General features: G+C 51.6%; 1 protein-coding gene across 1 annotated transcript in view; it reads left to right on the top strand.

Moving 5' to 3' along the window:
- Window positions 1-16,609, top strand: part of TTC21A (tetratricopeptide repeat domain 21A) — a 31,389-nt gene extending 14,780 nt beyond the window's left edge. Inside the window, exons 10-29 of the mRNA XM_004676295.2 lie at window positions 1,344-1,441; window positions 1,626-1,826; window positions 2,503-2,632; window positions 4,271-4,428; window positions 4,639-4,851; window positions 8,303-8,541; window positions 9,286-9,358; window positions 9,452-9,562; window positions 9,839-9,977; window positions 10,120-10,223; window positions 11,260-11,448; window positions 12,386-12,496; window positions 13,078-13,159; window positions 14,276-14,426; window positions 14,671-14,832; window positions 14,947-15,139; window positions 15,215-15,439; window positions 16,016-16,136; window positions 16,300-16,367; window positions 16,450-16,609. Of these exons, the coding sequence (XP_004676352.2) occupies window positions 1,344-1,441; window positions 1,626-1,826; window positions 2,503-2,632; window positions 4,271-4,428; window positions 4,639-4,851; window positions 8,303-8,541; window positions 9,286-9,358; window positions 9,452-9,562; window positions 9,839-9,977; window positions 10,120-10,223; window positions 11,260-11,448; window positions 12,386-12,496; window positions 13,078-13,159; window positions 14,276-14,426; window positions 14,671-14,832; window positions 14,947-15,139; window positions 15,215-15,439; window positions 16,016-16,136; window positions 16,300-16,367; window positions 16,450-16,527 (2,846 nt within the window). The 3' untranslated portion in view covers window positions 16,528-16,609. The remainder of the gene's footprint in view (window positions 1-1,343; window positions 1,442-1,625; window positions 1,827-2,502; window positions 2,633-4,270; window positions 4,429-4,638; window positions 4,852-8,302; window positions 8,542-9,285; window positions 9,359-9,451; window positions 9,563-9,838; window positions 9,978-10,119; window positions 10,224-11,259; window positions 11,449-12,385; window positions 12,497-13,077; window positions 13,160-14,275; window positions 14,427-14,670; window positions 14,833-14,946; window positions 15,140-15,214; window positions 15,440-16,015; window positions 16,137-16,299; window positions 16,368-16,449) is intronic.
- The last annotated feature ends 391 nt before the right edge of the window (window positions 16,610-17,000 follow it).

The following is a 17,000-nucleotide window of genomic DNA, read 5'->3' as shown; positions in this document are numbered from 1 at the left end:
TTTAAAAAAAAGAAAAAGATAAACGAGACAGCAGCAGGTCTTATAAGAAAGATGGATTTCAAGACAGTAGAGTTTCAGTAACTCATGGCTGGACACCCAGCGGCCGCTGTGTAAAAATAAAGGCAAGTTCCCAAGTCACATCATACTTGAAAATATATCCTAGGTAAATTAAGTATTTAAAATAGAAATTAAACTGGGCTTGGGTTCCCCAGGGGATTCTAAACCTGACCCCAAACTCAGAAGCTATGAAGGAAAATATTTCACCAACTTGACTACATAAAAGTGTAAAACTAATGGATGGCTAAAGACACTGTGAAAATAGGTAGAGAGTAAGTGCAAACTAAGTGAAAATTTTTTCCAATGAAAGGTTAATAATCATAGCATTTAAAGAGAAGGAAAATCACCTTAAAAGAAAAACAAGCTAGAAACAGGATATTCAGTAACAAAAGGCCATTAAACATATAAAAAGATGTTTCATTCTTCCAGTAATAAAAACTTGTGAATTAGAGCATGTATCTATTTATTTTTTGACTAGCAAAGAGCAAAGCGTGCTTTGTAGGAAAAGGTAATGTTCAACTTCTTGAACGTACTAGCATTAATTCAGATATCTTAAGTGGTTAGGTTGCTTTACCGATCACCGTTTGAGATATGCATGCCCTTTGACCCATCAACTCTACTTCAGGAATTAGTACATACAAAAATGTTCACCAGGACATTGCAGTGTTGAAACATTGACAACCAACTTTGTGTGACACGAGATGCCAGAGCAAGAGTTCAATCAGTGATTATACCCATGGTGGAAAATGTAGGCATCATTAAAGAGATCAGGGGTAGATTGTTTTAACTGATGGGAAAATATGTGTCTACATTAATAGCATATTCATGTTTAGAAAGAAGTTTGAAAAGCTATATCCCAAGTTGTCAATAGTGTTATCTTTTTTTTTTTTTTGAGATTTCTTTATTTATGCATACAGAACTGGGGTACAAGCCAGAGGTGCAGGGGCAGTGAGAGGCTTCACCAGAGACAGAGCAGGGGGAAGAACAGGCAGACAGAAGAAGTACACTGCTGAGGGGAGCAGCGGGCAGGTCAGGAGAGGTCTGCTGAGCCATGTGGGTCACCTCCGGGGCCAGGAATTGAACTTGCATCGAAGCAGCTGCTCTAGCTTGCAGTGCTGCGCCACCAGGGAGGGCCAATAGTGTTATCTTTAAGAGAGATTGAAGCTGGGGGACAAGCTGGGGCGGGAAGACCCCCTGCCTGAGACCCCTTCCTTCCCCCCTCTCATCTCTGCTCCCTGCCTCTGCTTCCGAGCTCTCTGCTCATCTTCATTCTGTCCCGTTCCCAGGGATCATCTGGTGCCAGATCCTAGATGGCCTCCTGGAGGAGGCCGAGCACCAGCTGGAGTTCCTGAAGGAGGTGCAGCAGTCCCTGGGCAAGTCTGAGGTCAGAGCTCTTGGGGGGCTTACCCCGAGATTCTGGGGGTTACCCCAGGATTCTGTCCTTCCTGCACTGCCCTCCCCCTGCCTCAACTTGCTGGTAGAGCTCAGCCAAGGTGGCTGGGACTTCCTCTCGCTCTCCTGCCGGCTGCCACCGCATAGGTGCTCAGACCTGCGCCTGCCTCCTCCAGGTGCTGGTTTTCCTCCAAGCCCTTTTGGCCTCCAGGAAGCGCAAGGGGGAGCAAGAGGCCACAGGGCTCCTGAAGGAGGCTGTGGAGCTGCACTTCTCCAACATGCAGGGTCTCCCCCTGAGTTCGGAGTACTTTGAGAAGCTGGACCCCCTCTTCCTGGTCTGCATTGCGAGGGAGTACTTGTTCTTCTGCCCTAAGCAGGTTAGAGGGAGGGGTGTCTTCAGGGTGGGGGTCTGGGGTGCCAGACACCAGGCTGCTCTGAGCCTCGGGTGGTTGGGGAGCCCAGGGCTCTCAAGCTGGCACAGGCAGCCACCACTCACATGGGAATCTCTCCAGGGGAAGTGGGGTACGAGGCCCTGCATCTAGAACAAGCTGCCCGGTGATGCCGCTGCTGCTGTGCTGTCCAGGGAGCTCACCTGGAGAAGCAGGCAGGGGCCCATGCACCTGTCCCTATCCCCCGAAGAACCGGGCTTCCTTCTTTCCAGAAGTCTTCGAAGAAGTGTGTTTGCTTTTACTTGTTCGTCCTGCTTTCCCAGCCAGTCAGGATTCTTTATGGGCAGGGACCGTATCCTACAACCTGATATCCCCCAGTGCCGTGTAATGAGTCACCCCACAACTATTTATTGAACGCTCTTCCATGTGCCAGACACCAGCCGGATGCTGGGGACATAAGAGTGAACGAACCCCTTTCTCCAGCCTCCACTCTGGGACTCAATGGTGCAGTGGGTAATCAATATTCCACTCTGGGACTCAATGGTGCAGTGGGTAATCAATATGTGCCCAACAAAGGAAAAGGCCTTCTCTGAGAGTGTCTTCTGGGAGCCCTGGGAGCCTGTCAGAATAGTGCAGATTCCCAGCCAGACCCTTGTCCTTACAGCCCCGGCTTCCAGGACAGATCACGTCCCCTCTTCTTAAACAAGTCACCGTCATCTTGAATCCTGTGATCAAGGCAGCACCAGCTCTGATCGACCCCCTCTATGTGATGGCTCAGGTCAAGTACCTCTCAGGTGAGCCCCGGGGTCCTCACAGCTCTGGGGTGTATGTGTGTGTGTGTATAGGTTGGGGTGGCAGTCAGTGTCCACAGGCTCCCTGCTTAGGATACGTCACATAGACATATTATCTCTCACCAGGGCTGCCTGCCCCCAGAAACCTGACCTTCCTCACCAGCAGGGGTCCCCCCACCCAAAAGCCTTCTGCTGATTTCCTGCTTGACCTACGCTGGTGATGTCATGATGTGTCTGAATGTCTTTTCCCTCCCAGCAGACCCTGCTGTGGTGCTGGGATACAGTAGGGTTCAAAATAGGCCAGTCTTCCCTCATGGAGTTTGCTTCTGCTAAGGGGAAATAGGCCATAGCAATCACTAAGACACTGGACTGTTTGTCAGGAGACAGTAATGTGATAGAGAAAACTAGTTAGACGGGGAGGGGTGGGGGATGTGTGGGGGGAGGGCGGTTAGGGAAGTTGGGTGGGGTTAGGATTATGTTTTTCACAAGATTGTCAGGAAAGAATCATGGAGAAGCAAAAGCCTGCAACTTTAGACTTCTGGAGCCTCAAGGCCAGAGCAAACCTTTCTGGCTTCTCTTGGGTCGAGGTCCCAAAGGGAAAGAAGGGGAGAACCCTCCAAGGATATGCTGTTGTCTTCGATGATGTTCTCTCTCCTATGATTTCTCCCCTGCCCCCATGACTGAAAGCCAGACCTGTCTCCCATCTCTGGTGTCCTGGGGGCTTCCGAGAGCTTGCGTCTATGCTCTGGTTCTGCGTCCAGGGCTGCACTCTGCTCAGAGTTCCCCCATCTTCCTCCTCAAACCTCCCAGCATTCACCTGGGTGCCAGGGTTACCCACAGCTTCGAGGTCTCTCTCCTGGGTACAAGGTGAGGACAGAAGCGCTCACACGAGGGTGCTGGCAGCTGCCAGCAGTTTTAGGGCCAAAGTCAGGTCTCCAGCTGCTTGGGTTTCCATGGTGACATCTTCACATTCTGCAGCTTACCGGGAAGGAGCAGGGAGTTTGGGACCAGAAACAGGTAATCCACCTGGTTAATGACCTCAGACAGGAGCTGTTGAGGAACCTGCCTGCAGAGGGAGGAAAGTTCTCCTACCAACTCATGGCGCCTCACCCCGGGCTGCTGCTGTACCCACCTCAGGGCCCACGTGGCTGCAGGGAAGCCTCCCAGCCTGTCCAGGGCATTCCGAGCTCAGCTGTGGAAGCCAGGGCCCTGCATTTCAGTGCTAGCTCTGTCCCTTCCAAGAAACTTGTGTCACTGGAGCTTCCAGTCCCACACCTGAAGGGCAAGGATAACAATGCCAACTGTGCAGGGCTGTGCAAATAGAAAGCAGCCACTCTAAAGTGCTTTGCACACACTGAGCTCAGAGCAGGTGCATTCTAAGTTGTGGCATGACACTCATTGTTATTACTGGGGTTTGTTACACCAGGGCTGGAGCTTCCTGGCTTTTGCCTGGATTAAGGCAACAGCTGTGTAGTTCTCTCTTTTTAGGAAGAGACGGTGGAGTGAAACAGAACGGAATTGGGTAAAATGACCAGTTGGAATCCTTCTAGGAAACAGAATGTGTAAGACTCATCCTGCCTGTTCTGGGTCCCAGGAGTCCCCAGAAATCCCTGGATGCACAAGTTTGTTTATTGCTTTCAGGAGAGTTAGAGAATGCCCAGAGTACCCTTCGGCGCTGCCTGGAGCTGGACCCCACCTTCGTGGATGCTCACCTCCTCATGTCACAGATCTACCTGGCTCAAGGCAACTTTGCTATGTGCTCACACTCCTTAGAGCTGGGCGTCAGCCACAACTTTCAGGTACGGGTCCTCTGTACCATCGTCTGTTCAGCCACCTGATGCCCAGCCACCTGTCACCCCCACTTGCTTTGGAGAGTAGCCCCAGGAGTGGCCTGAGACCCTCAGACCTCCTGCTCCCCAGTGACATGGCTCCGGCGGCTGTCTCACCCAGAGGCTGTGCGCAGCCGTGGTGGTGAACTGGAGCCCTCACTCTGCCACATACCCCTCTAGGTTCGAGACCACCCCCTCTACCACTTCATCAAGGCCAGGGCCCTCAACAAGTCAGGGGACTATCCAGAGGCCATAAAGACACTGAAAATGATCGTGAAATTACCAACTCTGAAGACAGAAGGCAAGAAGTTCCGTGGGCCCTCTGTGCAGCCAAGCGAGAGGGTCTCCATCTTACTAGAACTGGCAGATGCCCTCCGGATGAACGGAGAACTGGTAAGAACCGGGGGTGGGGGTGGGGTGCAGAGGGCTCAAATCAAGTGCAGGCCCGGGGCCAGGCTCGTTGACTGAGGCTAATGTCTGCCTGTGGTTCATTGTGATTCTTTGAGGAGAATGTCTGCCTCCTACTTACAAGGCTTTAGTAGCTCCTCTTGTCCTTGAGATAAGGTCCAAGCCCTCCTGCGTCCTCCCTCCACAGTCTATCCCCTGCAGTGAAATCCCTGCTAGTGTCCACATGAAGATCTCGGGGATGCAGAACGCACGGGCCCATCAGGCCACCGCCAGTACTTTTCTAGACTAAGCCCTGCTCAGCTCCCGCAGATACCTGCCACCGTCCTCTTCATCAACAGTCCCCTTGGAGTTTTGCGTTGTACAAGCTGCTCCACCGTAGGCACCCTGGGGCTCCCAGGTGTGGCTGAGCCAGGCAGAAAATACTGGGCGGTACATCCCCAGCTGGTGCATGGGATCAAGGGGTCCCGCAGAGACTAGGCAAGGCCTGGGGGACGCTGGACTCCGCTTGCTCTCCTGGCCTCACTGGCTTCACCCGCCCACATGCTCCCCAGAAAGGCGTGGTCCGTGCAGTGCCAGGACCAGCCCTGTGAGCACCAGCCTGGGGCACGCAGCCTTCTCCTGAGACAGTCCTGGTGTGGACAGGCACCAGCCCATGAGAGCTCATTTTAAAGAGAAAAACTGCCTTCTCGGCAAAGATGAGAATGTAGAAGTAGTTCTCAGGCCTAAATCTGCCAAAAGGAACTGACAATTTAAAAGTAGAGAAGGAATTACACCTGTAACACAACGAAGGAAGCTGCCTCTAAGAATACTTGATTCCATGAGTCATCGATTCACCTCATACTTACTCCTGTATGCCGGTCACTACTATGGGGGCTTTCAGAAGTTACTATTTTGGGAAGAGAGAGAAAGCAGGGTGCAGTTGCTGGGGGGACCTGAGGTTCCTGCATTTCTTTAAAGTTTTCTGAACTGGGGATGTGGTCAAGTCACAGGAAAAACAGGGACATTCCTAGAAGAACCCAGTTCCAGCCCACAGAAAGGCAGGCTGCTGAGCAAGAACTCCTGATGAAATGCCTCCTTGGTTTTCTCTGTCCCAGACTCCTATGTAAGAGAGGAGGACCCGAGGAGAGGAAGGGGGAAATAACCTGAAAATCAGCCACTATCTCTGCTGAGACAACACAGCTGTGAGCTGTGAGGTGTGGCCTTCACTGTGAGCCAAGGGGTGCCATCCTGACCCTAGCTTCTCATAAAGGTTACCCCCAAATGGAAGACACACAGAAAGCTGAGGGGAGAGGTGCCTTGCAGGGCAACTAGGCTCGGGCACGGCTAGGTGGGGCTGTCCCTAATGAGAGGGTGAGGGTGACCAGAGGGGTCCAACATGAAATTATAGGTTATAGGTGGGGGTTGGGGGGTGTATCGAGAGTTGAGAGAAAGGAAGACAGAGAGTAAGAGGATAGGACAGAGAAGAGGACATATAATAAAGACAAGTGAAGACTTTGGGAGAAAAAGTATTATTAAAAAATAGAATTTTTTTTTTGTAAAAACTCTCCTGCGCTCAATGAAAATAAAAAGAACATGAGATTTTACAAAATAAGCTTGAGGTAGAGCACAAAAGATCAACAAGGAGGTCCTAGTTAGACAGGAATGATGAAAGGTCAGCTGGCAGCATTAAGAAAGTAGTTCTAGAAGACATAGGAGATCATTGTAAAAATAACAACCCTGTGAGACACAGAAGAAATAGCCTAAAATTTACTGAAACTCTCAGGCTGAAAGAAAAGGCTGAGAAGACAGAAAAGTGACTGAAATGATTTGAGAGGGTTAAAGGGTATGAAAGATAGATAACAGGTATCCAGCAAAGGCATAATCAGTGTTCCAGAAGATGAGAGCGGAAGTGGAACAGAGAAAACATGGAAGATATAGAAAAAAGCTTCCTTTAGGGAATATACAAACCAGCAACTCAGAATGGTACTCTGTGTTGGAAGCATAGAAATAAATTATGAAAACCAAGAAATAGCTTAATAGTAATGGACCTCAAGAATTAATAATATAAATGGAAGTTCCTGCCTGCATTAGGTAGAGAGACTGTTACTCACTACGAGGGAAAAAACAACTCGACCTCAGACTTTTGCTCAACAATATTAAATTCAATAGAAGACAACAGAACAATATTTATAAAATGTTGAGGGGGGAAAGATGGCTCCCAAGCTAGCTTCCAAGTATAACAGCAATAAAGGACACCCTATAAAATGGAATAACTTAGGAGTTAGGATGTTAAATTTTTCTCAAAGAATCTACTTGCAGATCTAATACAGAAAACCAAAATGTGAACCGAAACCAAGTTTTTATGAGTGGGAAAAATATCTGAATTACAACAGTACAAAATTAAATCCAATTAAGCATAAGGCTAATCTAAATGAATCTAATTACATTGAAATAACTATAATAATTTTGACTCTAAGCCAGTATAATTGCTGAGTTCTTGAAATCAAAGTTATTAAAGGCAAAATACTAATTATGAAAAAAGTCAAGGAGAGAGACAAGAAGGGAAGGTGCTAATATTTTGTACAGAATTATGAAATAAAGGTTTACACAGACTATTTCTTGGTAGAAAATTTAGTAGAGTTAAAAAAAGACAATTTCCACTGAATTAGTTAAGATTTCGGGGAGGAAAGGCAAGGCCACGTCTCAAAAGAAGAAATGAAACAAACCACAGCAACATATAAAACTGAAAGCAAAATATGTAGACAAGAGTCTAAGAACACAGGCTTGTGGTAATAAAACTGTAAATGAAGCAAATGTACTTACTAGATAAAAAAAGACATTCATAGTGGTTTAAACAAAGAAACTGTTGCTGTCTACATGGCAAAAACAAACAAAACAAAACAAAACAAAATTGCAAAGATCAAGGAAGAAATGCCTGTAAGTTGAATGCAAGGCCCCAAACACCAAAGTGGGCCAAGAGAACAACTCTGCTAAATAACCAGCAGTGCAAATATATAATGTGGATACTCAAATAGATCTCCATGGCCCAATACCATAACATTCAAATACACTGTCCGAAAGAAAGAAAGTACAGGGAGTTGCAGCCGTATGTCTCCCATCAGAAGGAATTTCTGCAGACTTTGAGGTGCTAAGGAATAGGCAGGTTCTTCCTGTTGAGCATTTCTCTAGCCCCAGCTAGCAGAACACCCCCTGCCCTCCAGGAACAGTGGCCAATGCTACTGAAAGGCTCCCCCTCCTGCCACCAAAGCCACTCTGCAGGAGATCCCCTTGGCTTCCATGTTGCCAGGCTGCTCTACTCTCCATGTTTCATTTCTCCCCCTGGAGCAGGAGTGGGAAGGGGGATTGCTTTAAGTTCCTAGAAGAGGTTTCGTGTGTTGGGAAGCCACCTGAGGGGGGTGGCAGCAAATGGAGGTTCTGTTGGGTCCCCATGTCATAGCACGAGGCCACCAAGGTCATGCAGGATGCCATCAATGAGTTCAGCGGCACACCAGAGGAGATCCGCATCACCATCGCCAACGTGGACTTGGCCCTGAGCAAGGGGAACGTGGACATGGCTCTGAGCATGCTCAGGAACATCACGCCTAAGCAGCCCTGTTACACAGAAGCCAAGGAGAAGATGGCCAGCATCTACCTGCAGACCCGCAAAGACACCCGCCTCTACATTGGATGCTACCGGTAAGGCGCAGGTCCGCGCTCACCTGTCTTCAGTGGTGTTTTAGGGAATGTCCTCCAGATTGTATTTCTTCCACCTGTGTCTCCAGAACACATCCTTGGAGCTTCCCGAGGGTTCATATTTGAGCTGGGGAGGTCAACGCAGCTCATCGCTGTAGCTGATGATACTGAGCTGAATCTGCCCCCGCCCTGCTGGCCTGCCCTTATATTGGCTCACATTCTGTTGGGAACACACCTTTGCCCCCGCCTCTGACTCTGTTGTCCTTGAGGAAATGTCCAGCAGCTTAGATGTGACCCCTGTGAGGAGAGAGAGGATGGAGACTGGGAATTTCAACTCTTAGCTACTGTTTCTATACGATTGACTTTGGGGCCAAACTCCCTCTAGGTAACTGAGGGAAAAGGGGTATATCAGGCTGACGCTGGAGGAGGCAATTGCAGTGTAATAAGAAACCAATCAATAGACAGTGGCGTGACAAAATCACACTGGAGTTTTAGAAAAAGCAGTGTAGCTACCTCATGAGTCTTCAGGGTTGGGAGTGGAGCCAAGGGATGGGTGAAGGCCCTGGCATCATCTAGATGACACTGGAAAGCATGAACATAGCACAGTGCTTTATGCACAGAAGGCTTTCAGTAAACATTGGATAGTGAATGAATGAATGAGTATTACAATTCATGGGAAAGAAGAAGAGATGCATTCAGGAATATGACAAACACAGGCCTGAGATAGGCTTCTGGCTACCTTTGCAGGGAGCTCTGTGAACATCTGCCTGGCCCCCACAGCAGCCTGCTGTTGGGTGATGCTTTTATGTACATTCAGGAGGTAAGTGAGGGTCTGGCTCATGACCTTGCCAAATGGCCCCCCAGTCTCACGTCTCCAATGGGGGAGACGTGACACCTGACACTTTCCCACCAGCCTGAGAAGGCCCTGGAGGTCTATGACGAAGCCTACAGAAAGAATCCACATGACGCCGCCCTGGTCAGCAGGATTGGGCAAGCTTATGTGAAGACCCATCAGTACACCAAGGTCAGGAGTGTTGGGTGGGAAGGGCCAGCAAGGGCCAGCACAGCAGGGCGGTGGCTGAGTTTCCACCCACTGAGTGGGGTGCCAAGACAGAACTTGGCACTTCCCCATCACCCCTCACACTTGCCCAGGTTAAGCTCTAAGCCATCTGGGAAGGCCTTTTCATCTTAGGCTTCTGTGTTCCAGAGGGGCACACAGGTGTGGTGTCCATGGAGGGGAGCCTGGTGTGAGGTCAGTGTAGAACTAGACTTGATGCCAATATTTCCTATTTGCACTCAGGCAATTAATTATTATGAGGCTGCCCAGAAGATTAGCGGGCAGGACTTTCTGTGCTGTGACTTGGCTGAACTGCTCTTGAAGTTAAAGAAATTCAATAAAGCAGAGAAAGTTTTGAAGCAGGCACTGGAACATGACTCTGGTAAGGCAGCATTTTGACTCACTGCCCCCCACACACACACACCAGTATTTGAAGCAGGCTTACAGACCCCCTAAGACAGCCCCCACCATCAGCCCCAGCTTCCCTGAAGCCAGAGAACGCTCATTTTAGTTTTCACTTGCAGTCAAAGACATCCCATCCATGATGAATGACGTCAAGTGCTTACTTTTGCTGGCAAAGGTTTATAACAACCATAAAAAAGAAGATGTGATGGAAACTTTGAACAAGGTAATTGACAAGTAGACATGAGCTGAAAAAGACAGGACTGTAGGTCTAGAAGCCTCCAAACGCAGGTTGCACCTCTGACCTGACTCCATGGACTCCCCCATCCTTGCTCAGTCACTGATGGTGCTACCCAAGTGCTCTAAGCCAGGCGGGGCTGGAGGAAGGGGGGAGTAGGACCAGTCACCAGGACAAAGGCCCTCGTGGTACTGGCAATGCAGTTCCCAGATATCGAATGCTCAGTGCTGGGTTCTTCCCCAGGCTTTCCCTTTCTTTCTTAATTCTAAGTACAGTAACATTCCTCTTTTTAACAGATAAGGCGCAAAGAAGTAAAGAAATGTTCCCAATATACTGCTAGTAAGTGGCAGAGCTGAGATTTAAACCAGGTCCGGCCCCTTCCCACCTCTGCTCTTTCCCCATGGGCTAGGCCTGCTGGGGGCGGTCCTTGTTCTTCCTGCCACACCTTGCACACTTTGATAACTAAGGGCCTGGCACTTGTTCCTGGGTCCCTCTATGGTTCCAGCAGAGTGCACTCTGATGGCTGAAGGTGATTTACCCATTTCCGACTGGATTACCGCTCCTCTGAGAGCCGAGAGGTGATTCTTGCCTGCTTCTAGCAGCTTAAACGCGGCATCATGTCTGCTTGCCTCGATGCTCTCTGGTTACTCACTTGATCATTTGATGCTCTGGATCTTTGTGGGGGCTGCCACAACTTCCCAGCAGGACATTATTGAGACCAAACGCAGCCAAAGCAAATGAGGCACTGAGTGTACAGGTGTGATGGAAACAGGTAACCAAGTCAGAGACAACAGAGTGTTTTGTTTGAGTGCCAGCTCTGCCTCTGTGCTCGCCAGAGGCAGTGCCGATTTGCTCCTGAGTCCTCAGCCAGTGGCCTTGCCTTTCTAGAGTGACCCAGATTTGTTCAAGGGCACTTGAGATGCCGTTTCTGACAGCACTGGCTCTGCATGAGCGCCTGGGGACCTTCTGTGGATTGGCCTGACATGGGGCGTCAGTCTGACACTGAGCTTCCTGGTCTCCCAAGGCTATGGACCTGCAGTCGCGGATACTGAAGCGGGTTCCCCTGGAGCAACCAGAAATGATCCCCTCCCAGAAGCAACTGGCAGCCTCCATCTGTGTCCAGTTTGGGGAGCGCTACCTGGCAGAGAAGGAGTTTGCAAACGCAGGGCGGTCGTACAAGGACGCGCTCTCCTACTCACCCACTGACAACAAGGTGGGGTCCTCACATTGAGACCTTCCTCTGCTCCTGCTCCTGGGCACAGGGCCTTGCTTGCTCCCTGGTCAGGGCCAGAGGTGCATTCATTCCTTGGGCCTCCCTAGGAGTGCAGGTGTAAGGGGAGGGGAGCCCTGCTGTGGGGCACCTCTAGTTGACTCTGGGACCAGCATGACTACAGATTTGGGGCACTTTGATCAGACACGTGTGGAAGATACAGTGGGAAAGGCATTGCTGAAAATCACGTTAGTCACCACTTTCAGTACCCCCCCTTAGGGGTGGGGAGACAGTGAAGTGTGGCTGCTGGGTGCTCTTTGGGCACAAAGCCTGGCTCAGCTTCCAAGGAGGTTTTTAGAGTCGTGTGGGCCTGTGGCTCCAGAGAGGGAACAGCGCTGGCGTTCGCACTCAGGGTAGATAAAGCCCCGAGACAGCCAGTCACGTATCTAATATGCTATCAATGAACACATTTCCAGTGTGTAGCAGGGTCTGTGCTAGGCCCTGCAGACACCGTGGGGCAAGACGTAGTCCCTGCCCATAGCGGGGCTCAGACAAGGGCGTAGAGACAAATACTCCCACAGTTCTAACACCAGGCCATACATGCCTGCGTGTGGGTGAGGGCACTAAAGACAGCTCAGAAGAGAGATATTACCTACCCCAGTCTGGGGCCTAGAGACCTTCTCAGGGAACTGAAGATTAGGGCTGAGCTGAAGGCTCATCCTTCAAAGTCAGGGCACTGTAACTAGTGATATGACCTGAGTGCTGGGTGGGAGAAGTGGCGGTTGGAGTGGGGGTGCTGAAGATTTCAGACAGATTTTGAAACCAGGGCTGATCAAAGTGAGTAGGAGAGAATGAGCCACCCAGCATGCTGGGTCGGAGCCCAGCACTATCCCGTGGTGTCTGTTGCTTACATTACCTACTGTATCCGCTCTTGTTCCAGATAGTGCTGGAGTTGGCTCGGCTCTCTCTGCTTCAGGGGCACCTGGACTTGTGCGAGGAGCACTGTGCCATCCTCCTGCAGACCGACAAGAACCATGAGACGGCCTGTGTGGTAGGAACACCAGAATCTCTTCCCTGCACTCCCAGGGCCCCGTGGTCACACGCGGGAGGACCTGTCCCTGAGCGGTGGGGCGCAGAAGAGACAGAGCTGGGCCTGCCACCCTTCAGGCCGTGTGCTGGCAGCCTCAACCCCTTGGGTCAGCCTAAGCAGAGGTGTGAGGTTGGCTCTCTCCAGGGGAAACCACACCCACATCAGTGAAGATGAGGCGGGGATGGGTTCTCAAGGCTGTGGGAAGTGTGTGGGAAAAGCCCTCCCTGCTTCTACATCTCTTCACCACCAAGACCACCTCCTGGGCCCCGATTGTACCTCCAGTGCCTGGAGCTGGCAGTTCTTCCATGTGGGTGGGGAGGCTGGCTCTGCTGGTGACTACTCTGACCTTCCCACTTCCAGCCTTGCCCCAGGCCTCCCCCTTCCCACGCCCCCACTTACCCGTGTTCCTCCTGTGGCAGCTTCTCCCAGTACCCAGAGCGGCTGCTTTGGAAATCCTTATCACCTCCCCCCAAGTACCCTCTCAGCAACCCCACATCCAGGCAGACTGCTGTCAGGAATTTCAGACCATTGTGTTTTGCTAGATGATGGCCGATCTGCTGTTTCGAAAACAGAAATATGAAGCTGCCATCAATATCTACCGTCAAGTCCTGGAGAAAGCTCCAGGTAACAGCTGGCGCCGAGACGGTCTCCAGCACTTTCCTCCAGTAAGGGCTGCTGTCTCTGAGAAGGGTGGGCCCTCTCCCCTCCTTCCTGACTGGGCAGAGGAAGCCCCTTCCTCTCTGATTGTTCCCAGAGAGGCAGGAAACTGATAAAGACCTGATGGAAGGCGCTGGCCCCCTCTAGGTCCAGGGGGCCAGTTCCTCGTCTCCTGTAGCACAGGGCTTGGCACTGGACCTAGGGCAGCCTGTCTATCCCCAAGTCACAGCTCAACATAGCCTTCTTCTGGGGTTACCGCTACCGAGAGTAGCTCGAAATCTTCCCTGAGATGTAGCTTTGTTCCTACGCACCTGACACCTGTTCTTACTGGTGAGAGGGCTAGAAAGGAGGCACAGGCTGAGGCCCCAGGGGATTACAGCTGTCCAGATTACAGCTGGCCAGGTCCTGCCCAGGCCTGAACCACGGTCTCCCACTGACCAACTGTGTAAGCTTGGTCAGATCACTTGACTTCTTTGTATCTCCATTTTCTCATCTATTGATATAAAATGGGAATGATCAGTATTCACCTTGATTATGTAGTTTGCAGGTAAAGCGCTTAGGCCAGGTGCAATGTTAGTGTAATAGGGTAGCTGCTACTGTTATTACTTTCAAACACTGCTATTTTTCTCCAATGCTGGAGACCAGTGGAGATACTGCAGCTGCTGGGATATCCGTGCTCAGCCCAGGTGGGCAGTGCCTCGTGGGCTGCCCTGCAGGGCCAGCACCCTACCTGATACAGATGGGATTGTCAGCGCTCAGAGGTTGCTGCTCTTTTTTTTTTAAATCACTCTTTTTTTTTTTTCTTAAAGATTTATTTGTGCATACAAAGCTGGGGTACAGACCAGAGGTGCAGGGGGTGAGAGGACTCACCAGAGACAGAGTGGGGAGCAGAACAGCCAGCTGACGAAGTACACTGCTGAGGGGAGCAGTGGGCGGGTCAGGAGAGGTCTGCCATGCCATGCGGTCACCTCCGGGGCAGGCGGAGATTGAACTCATGCGGAAGCGGCTTTAGCTTCTTAGTGCTGTGCTGTAACCCACTGCGCCACCAGGGAGGGCCACTGCTTTTTTTTTTTTTTTTTAAAGACAATTTTTCAGTATTGGATAAACTGATCGACCTGCTGCGAAGAAGCGGCAGACTTGAAGATGCCCCATCCTTCTTCGAACTGGCCAAGACGATGTCCAGCCGTGTGCCTTGGGAGCCAGGATTCAACTACTGCAGAGGCATCTACTGCTGGTGAGTTCGACAGGGAGTGTCAGGGCAGCTGTGGGCTGGAGCCTCTGCCCAGTAGGCTGCTGGGCTTCTTTCTGCTCGGGCTAGCAGAAGTATGGAAAGAAACTCTGCTTCCATGAGAAAGTCCTTGAGACCAGCAATTCAGTCCCTGCTCTGTGCCGACGCGTGGGATGGCCCCTGTACATCCCTACATGCTCCCGGCCTCAGTTTTCCTATCTGATTCTTGATGTTTCTCTTCTCCGCACAGGCATATAGGACAGCCCAACGAAGCCCTGAAGTTTCTGAACAAAGCACGCAAGGACAGCACTTGGGGCCAGAGGGCCACTTACTACATGGTGCAAATCTGTCTGAACCCGGACAACGAGATTGTGGGCGGAGAGGCTTTCACGAACCTGGTGGCTGAGAGCAAGTAAGGGCCCTGGGGCAGGCCAGTGAGACCCCACGGTAGGAGGGAGTATCTACAGCCTCTAGGTGAGGTCCCTAGGCTGGGGGGGACCTACCGTTCCGAACCCCACACCCACAGCTCCCCGGACAGGAAGGAGATGGAGCAGCATGGCGTGCGCACTGCCGAGAAGCTGCTTCGAGAGTGCTATCCGCACTCCGCTGGGGGCCAGACCCAGCAGCGGCTGCTGCAGAGCCTCTGCCTTCTGGCCACCAGGGAGAAGGCTAACGTGGAAGCCGCACTGGGCACCTTCATCGAGATGGCACAAGCTGAGGTGTGCGGTGGGAGCGGGAGCTGGGGGCCTGGGAGGCCGCAGTGTTCTGACACCGGCCTCCCGCTGGGTGCACAGAGGGACAGCGTTCCTGCTCTGCTGGCCATGGCCCAGGCCTACATGCTGCTGAAGCAGGTCCCCAAGGCACGCACACAGCTGAAGCGTCTGGCCAAGGCCCCGTGGGTGCTGACTGAGGCTGAGGACCTGGAGAAGAGTTGGCTCCTGCTGGCAGACATCTACTGCCAGGGTGGCAAGTTCGACCTCTCTTCTGAGCTGTTGCGGCGCTGTGTGCAATACAACAAGGCAAGAAGATGCTCAGCCATTGGGACTGCTGGGGCGAGGGAGAATGGGGGTTCTATGGGTGGAGGTGGGCCAAGAGGGGCTCCTGCATGGGGCAGAGGAGATGGGTAAGGACCCTGAGGAGAAGAGGCAGGACGAGAGGGAAGACCTGGGTGAGTGAGTGCTTCCTGCTTTTGGGGGGTAGGTATGGGGAGCACAGAGACTCCTCCGCAAGGCAAGAGGAGGTACGCTGGGTCTGGCAGCTGGGAATTGGGGATCTGGGAGTGGCGGAGACAGTTGGGAAGGGCTCATGGTTTCAAGGGGCATGCAGGGGGTGGCCCAGGTGGGAGGGGCATTTGCATGGCAGAGCAGGAGGGCTGGAGGTCGGCAGGGCAGGTGGAGTCATGCCAATGGTGGGCTAACTAACCAAAAGAAGACTCAGTCTGCCCCTCATAGAGGTGAGGGGTGAAAAGAACCTGTGGAGCCCCTGAGTGGTTTGGATTAAGGCAGCTCACCATAGTCCCCGGCCCTGCTACACCCCTCCCTGGTGCTGGGACATGGCTTCCCCTCTGCAGAGGCTCTGACCAGCTTCCCCTGCAGTCCTGTTGCAAGGCCTATGAGTACATGGGCTTCATCATGGAGAAGGAGCAGTCTTACAAGGACGCAGCCGCCAACTACGAACTAGCCTGGAAATACAGTCATCACGCCAACCCCGCTATTGGTAAGGCAGCAGGCAAGGAGCCTGTGGGTGCAGGTGGTCACTCGACGGGGGGGCTCAGCACCCTGGCTGCTAACTTAAGACCTGTGCTCTGGCTGTTGGAGAACCAGAAGGGTTCTCGGGTCATCAGAGTGCTACCATCTGTGTTCTCCCTGCCCCTGGACAGGCTTCAGACTGGCTTTCAACTACTTGAAGGACAAGAGATTGGTGGAGGCCATCGAAGTCTGCCACAATGTAAGCCACAGACACCAGCAGGGAGGGGCTTGTTGCAGGGAGCCCAACCTCATGCTGCACGTCCTTTCTTTCTTTGTCCCAGGTCCTCAGGGAACACCCCAACTACCCCAAGATCAGAGAAGAAATTTTGGAAAAGGCCCAAGGGTCTCTGAAGCCCTAGCTGTGGTCAGTGGGCACCAGGGTGGGTGAGTGCCAGCAAGCGACAGAATTTCCATGGAGGGGGCAGGAAGTGGGATAGTGAAGCGGTTCAACAAATGACATTTTCTTCCGTTTCTGTATTGTGTGTGGTTTATTTGAAACACCCCTCACTGGTCTAAAGGGCATCCCAAAGCTTTATTTATGTGTTTAAGGCCAAGAAGCAATTTTGTTCTAGTGAGGAAAGACACTAACCTTAGCTTAGCTTCAGCTGGGCTTATGAATACCTTTTTTTTTTTTTTTAAAGATTTATTTATTTGTGCATACAGAACTGGGGTACAGGCCAGAGGCTCAGGGGCGGTGAGAGGCTTCACCAGAGACAGAGTGGGGAGCAGAACAGCCAGCTGACGAAGTACACTGCTGAGGGGAGCAGTGGGCGGGTCAGGAGAGGTCTGCCATGCCATGCGGTCACCTCCGGGGCAGGCGGAGATTGAACTC

This window comes from Condylura cristata, unplaced genomic scaffold, assembly GCF_000260355.1.
Source record: "Condylura cristata isolate star-nosed mole 26May11 unplaced genomic scaffold, ConCri1.0 scaffold00004, whole genome shotgun sequence".
NCBI lineage: Eukaryota > Metazoa > Chordata > Mammalia > Eulipotyphla > Talpidae > Condylura > Condylura cristata.
Note: the sequence above shows the minus strand (reverse complement) of the source record. Positions and strands in the feature narration are given on the sequence as shown.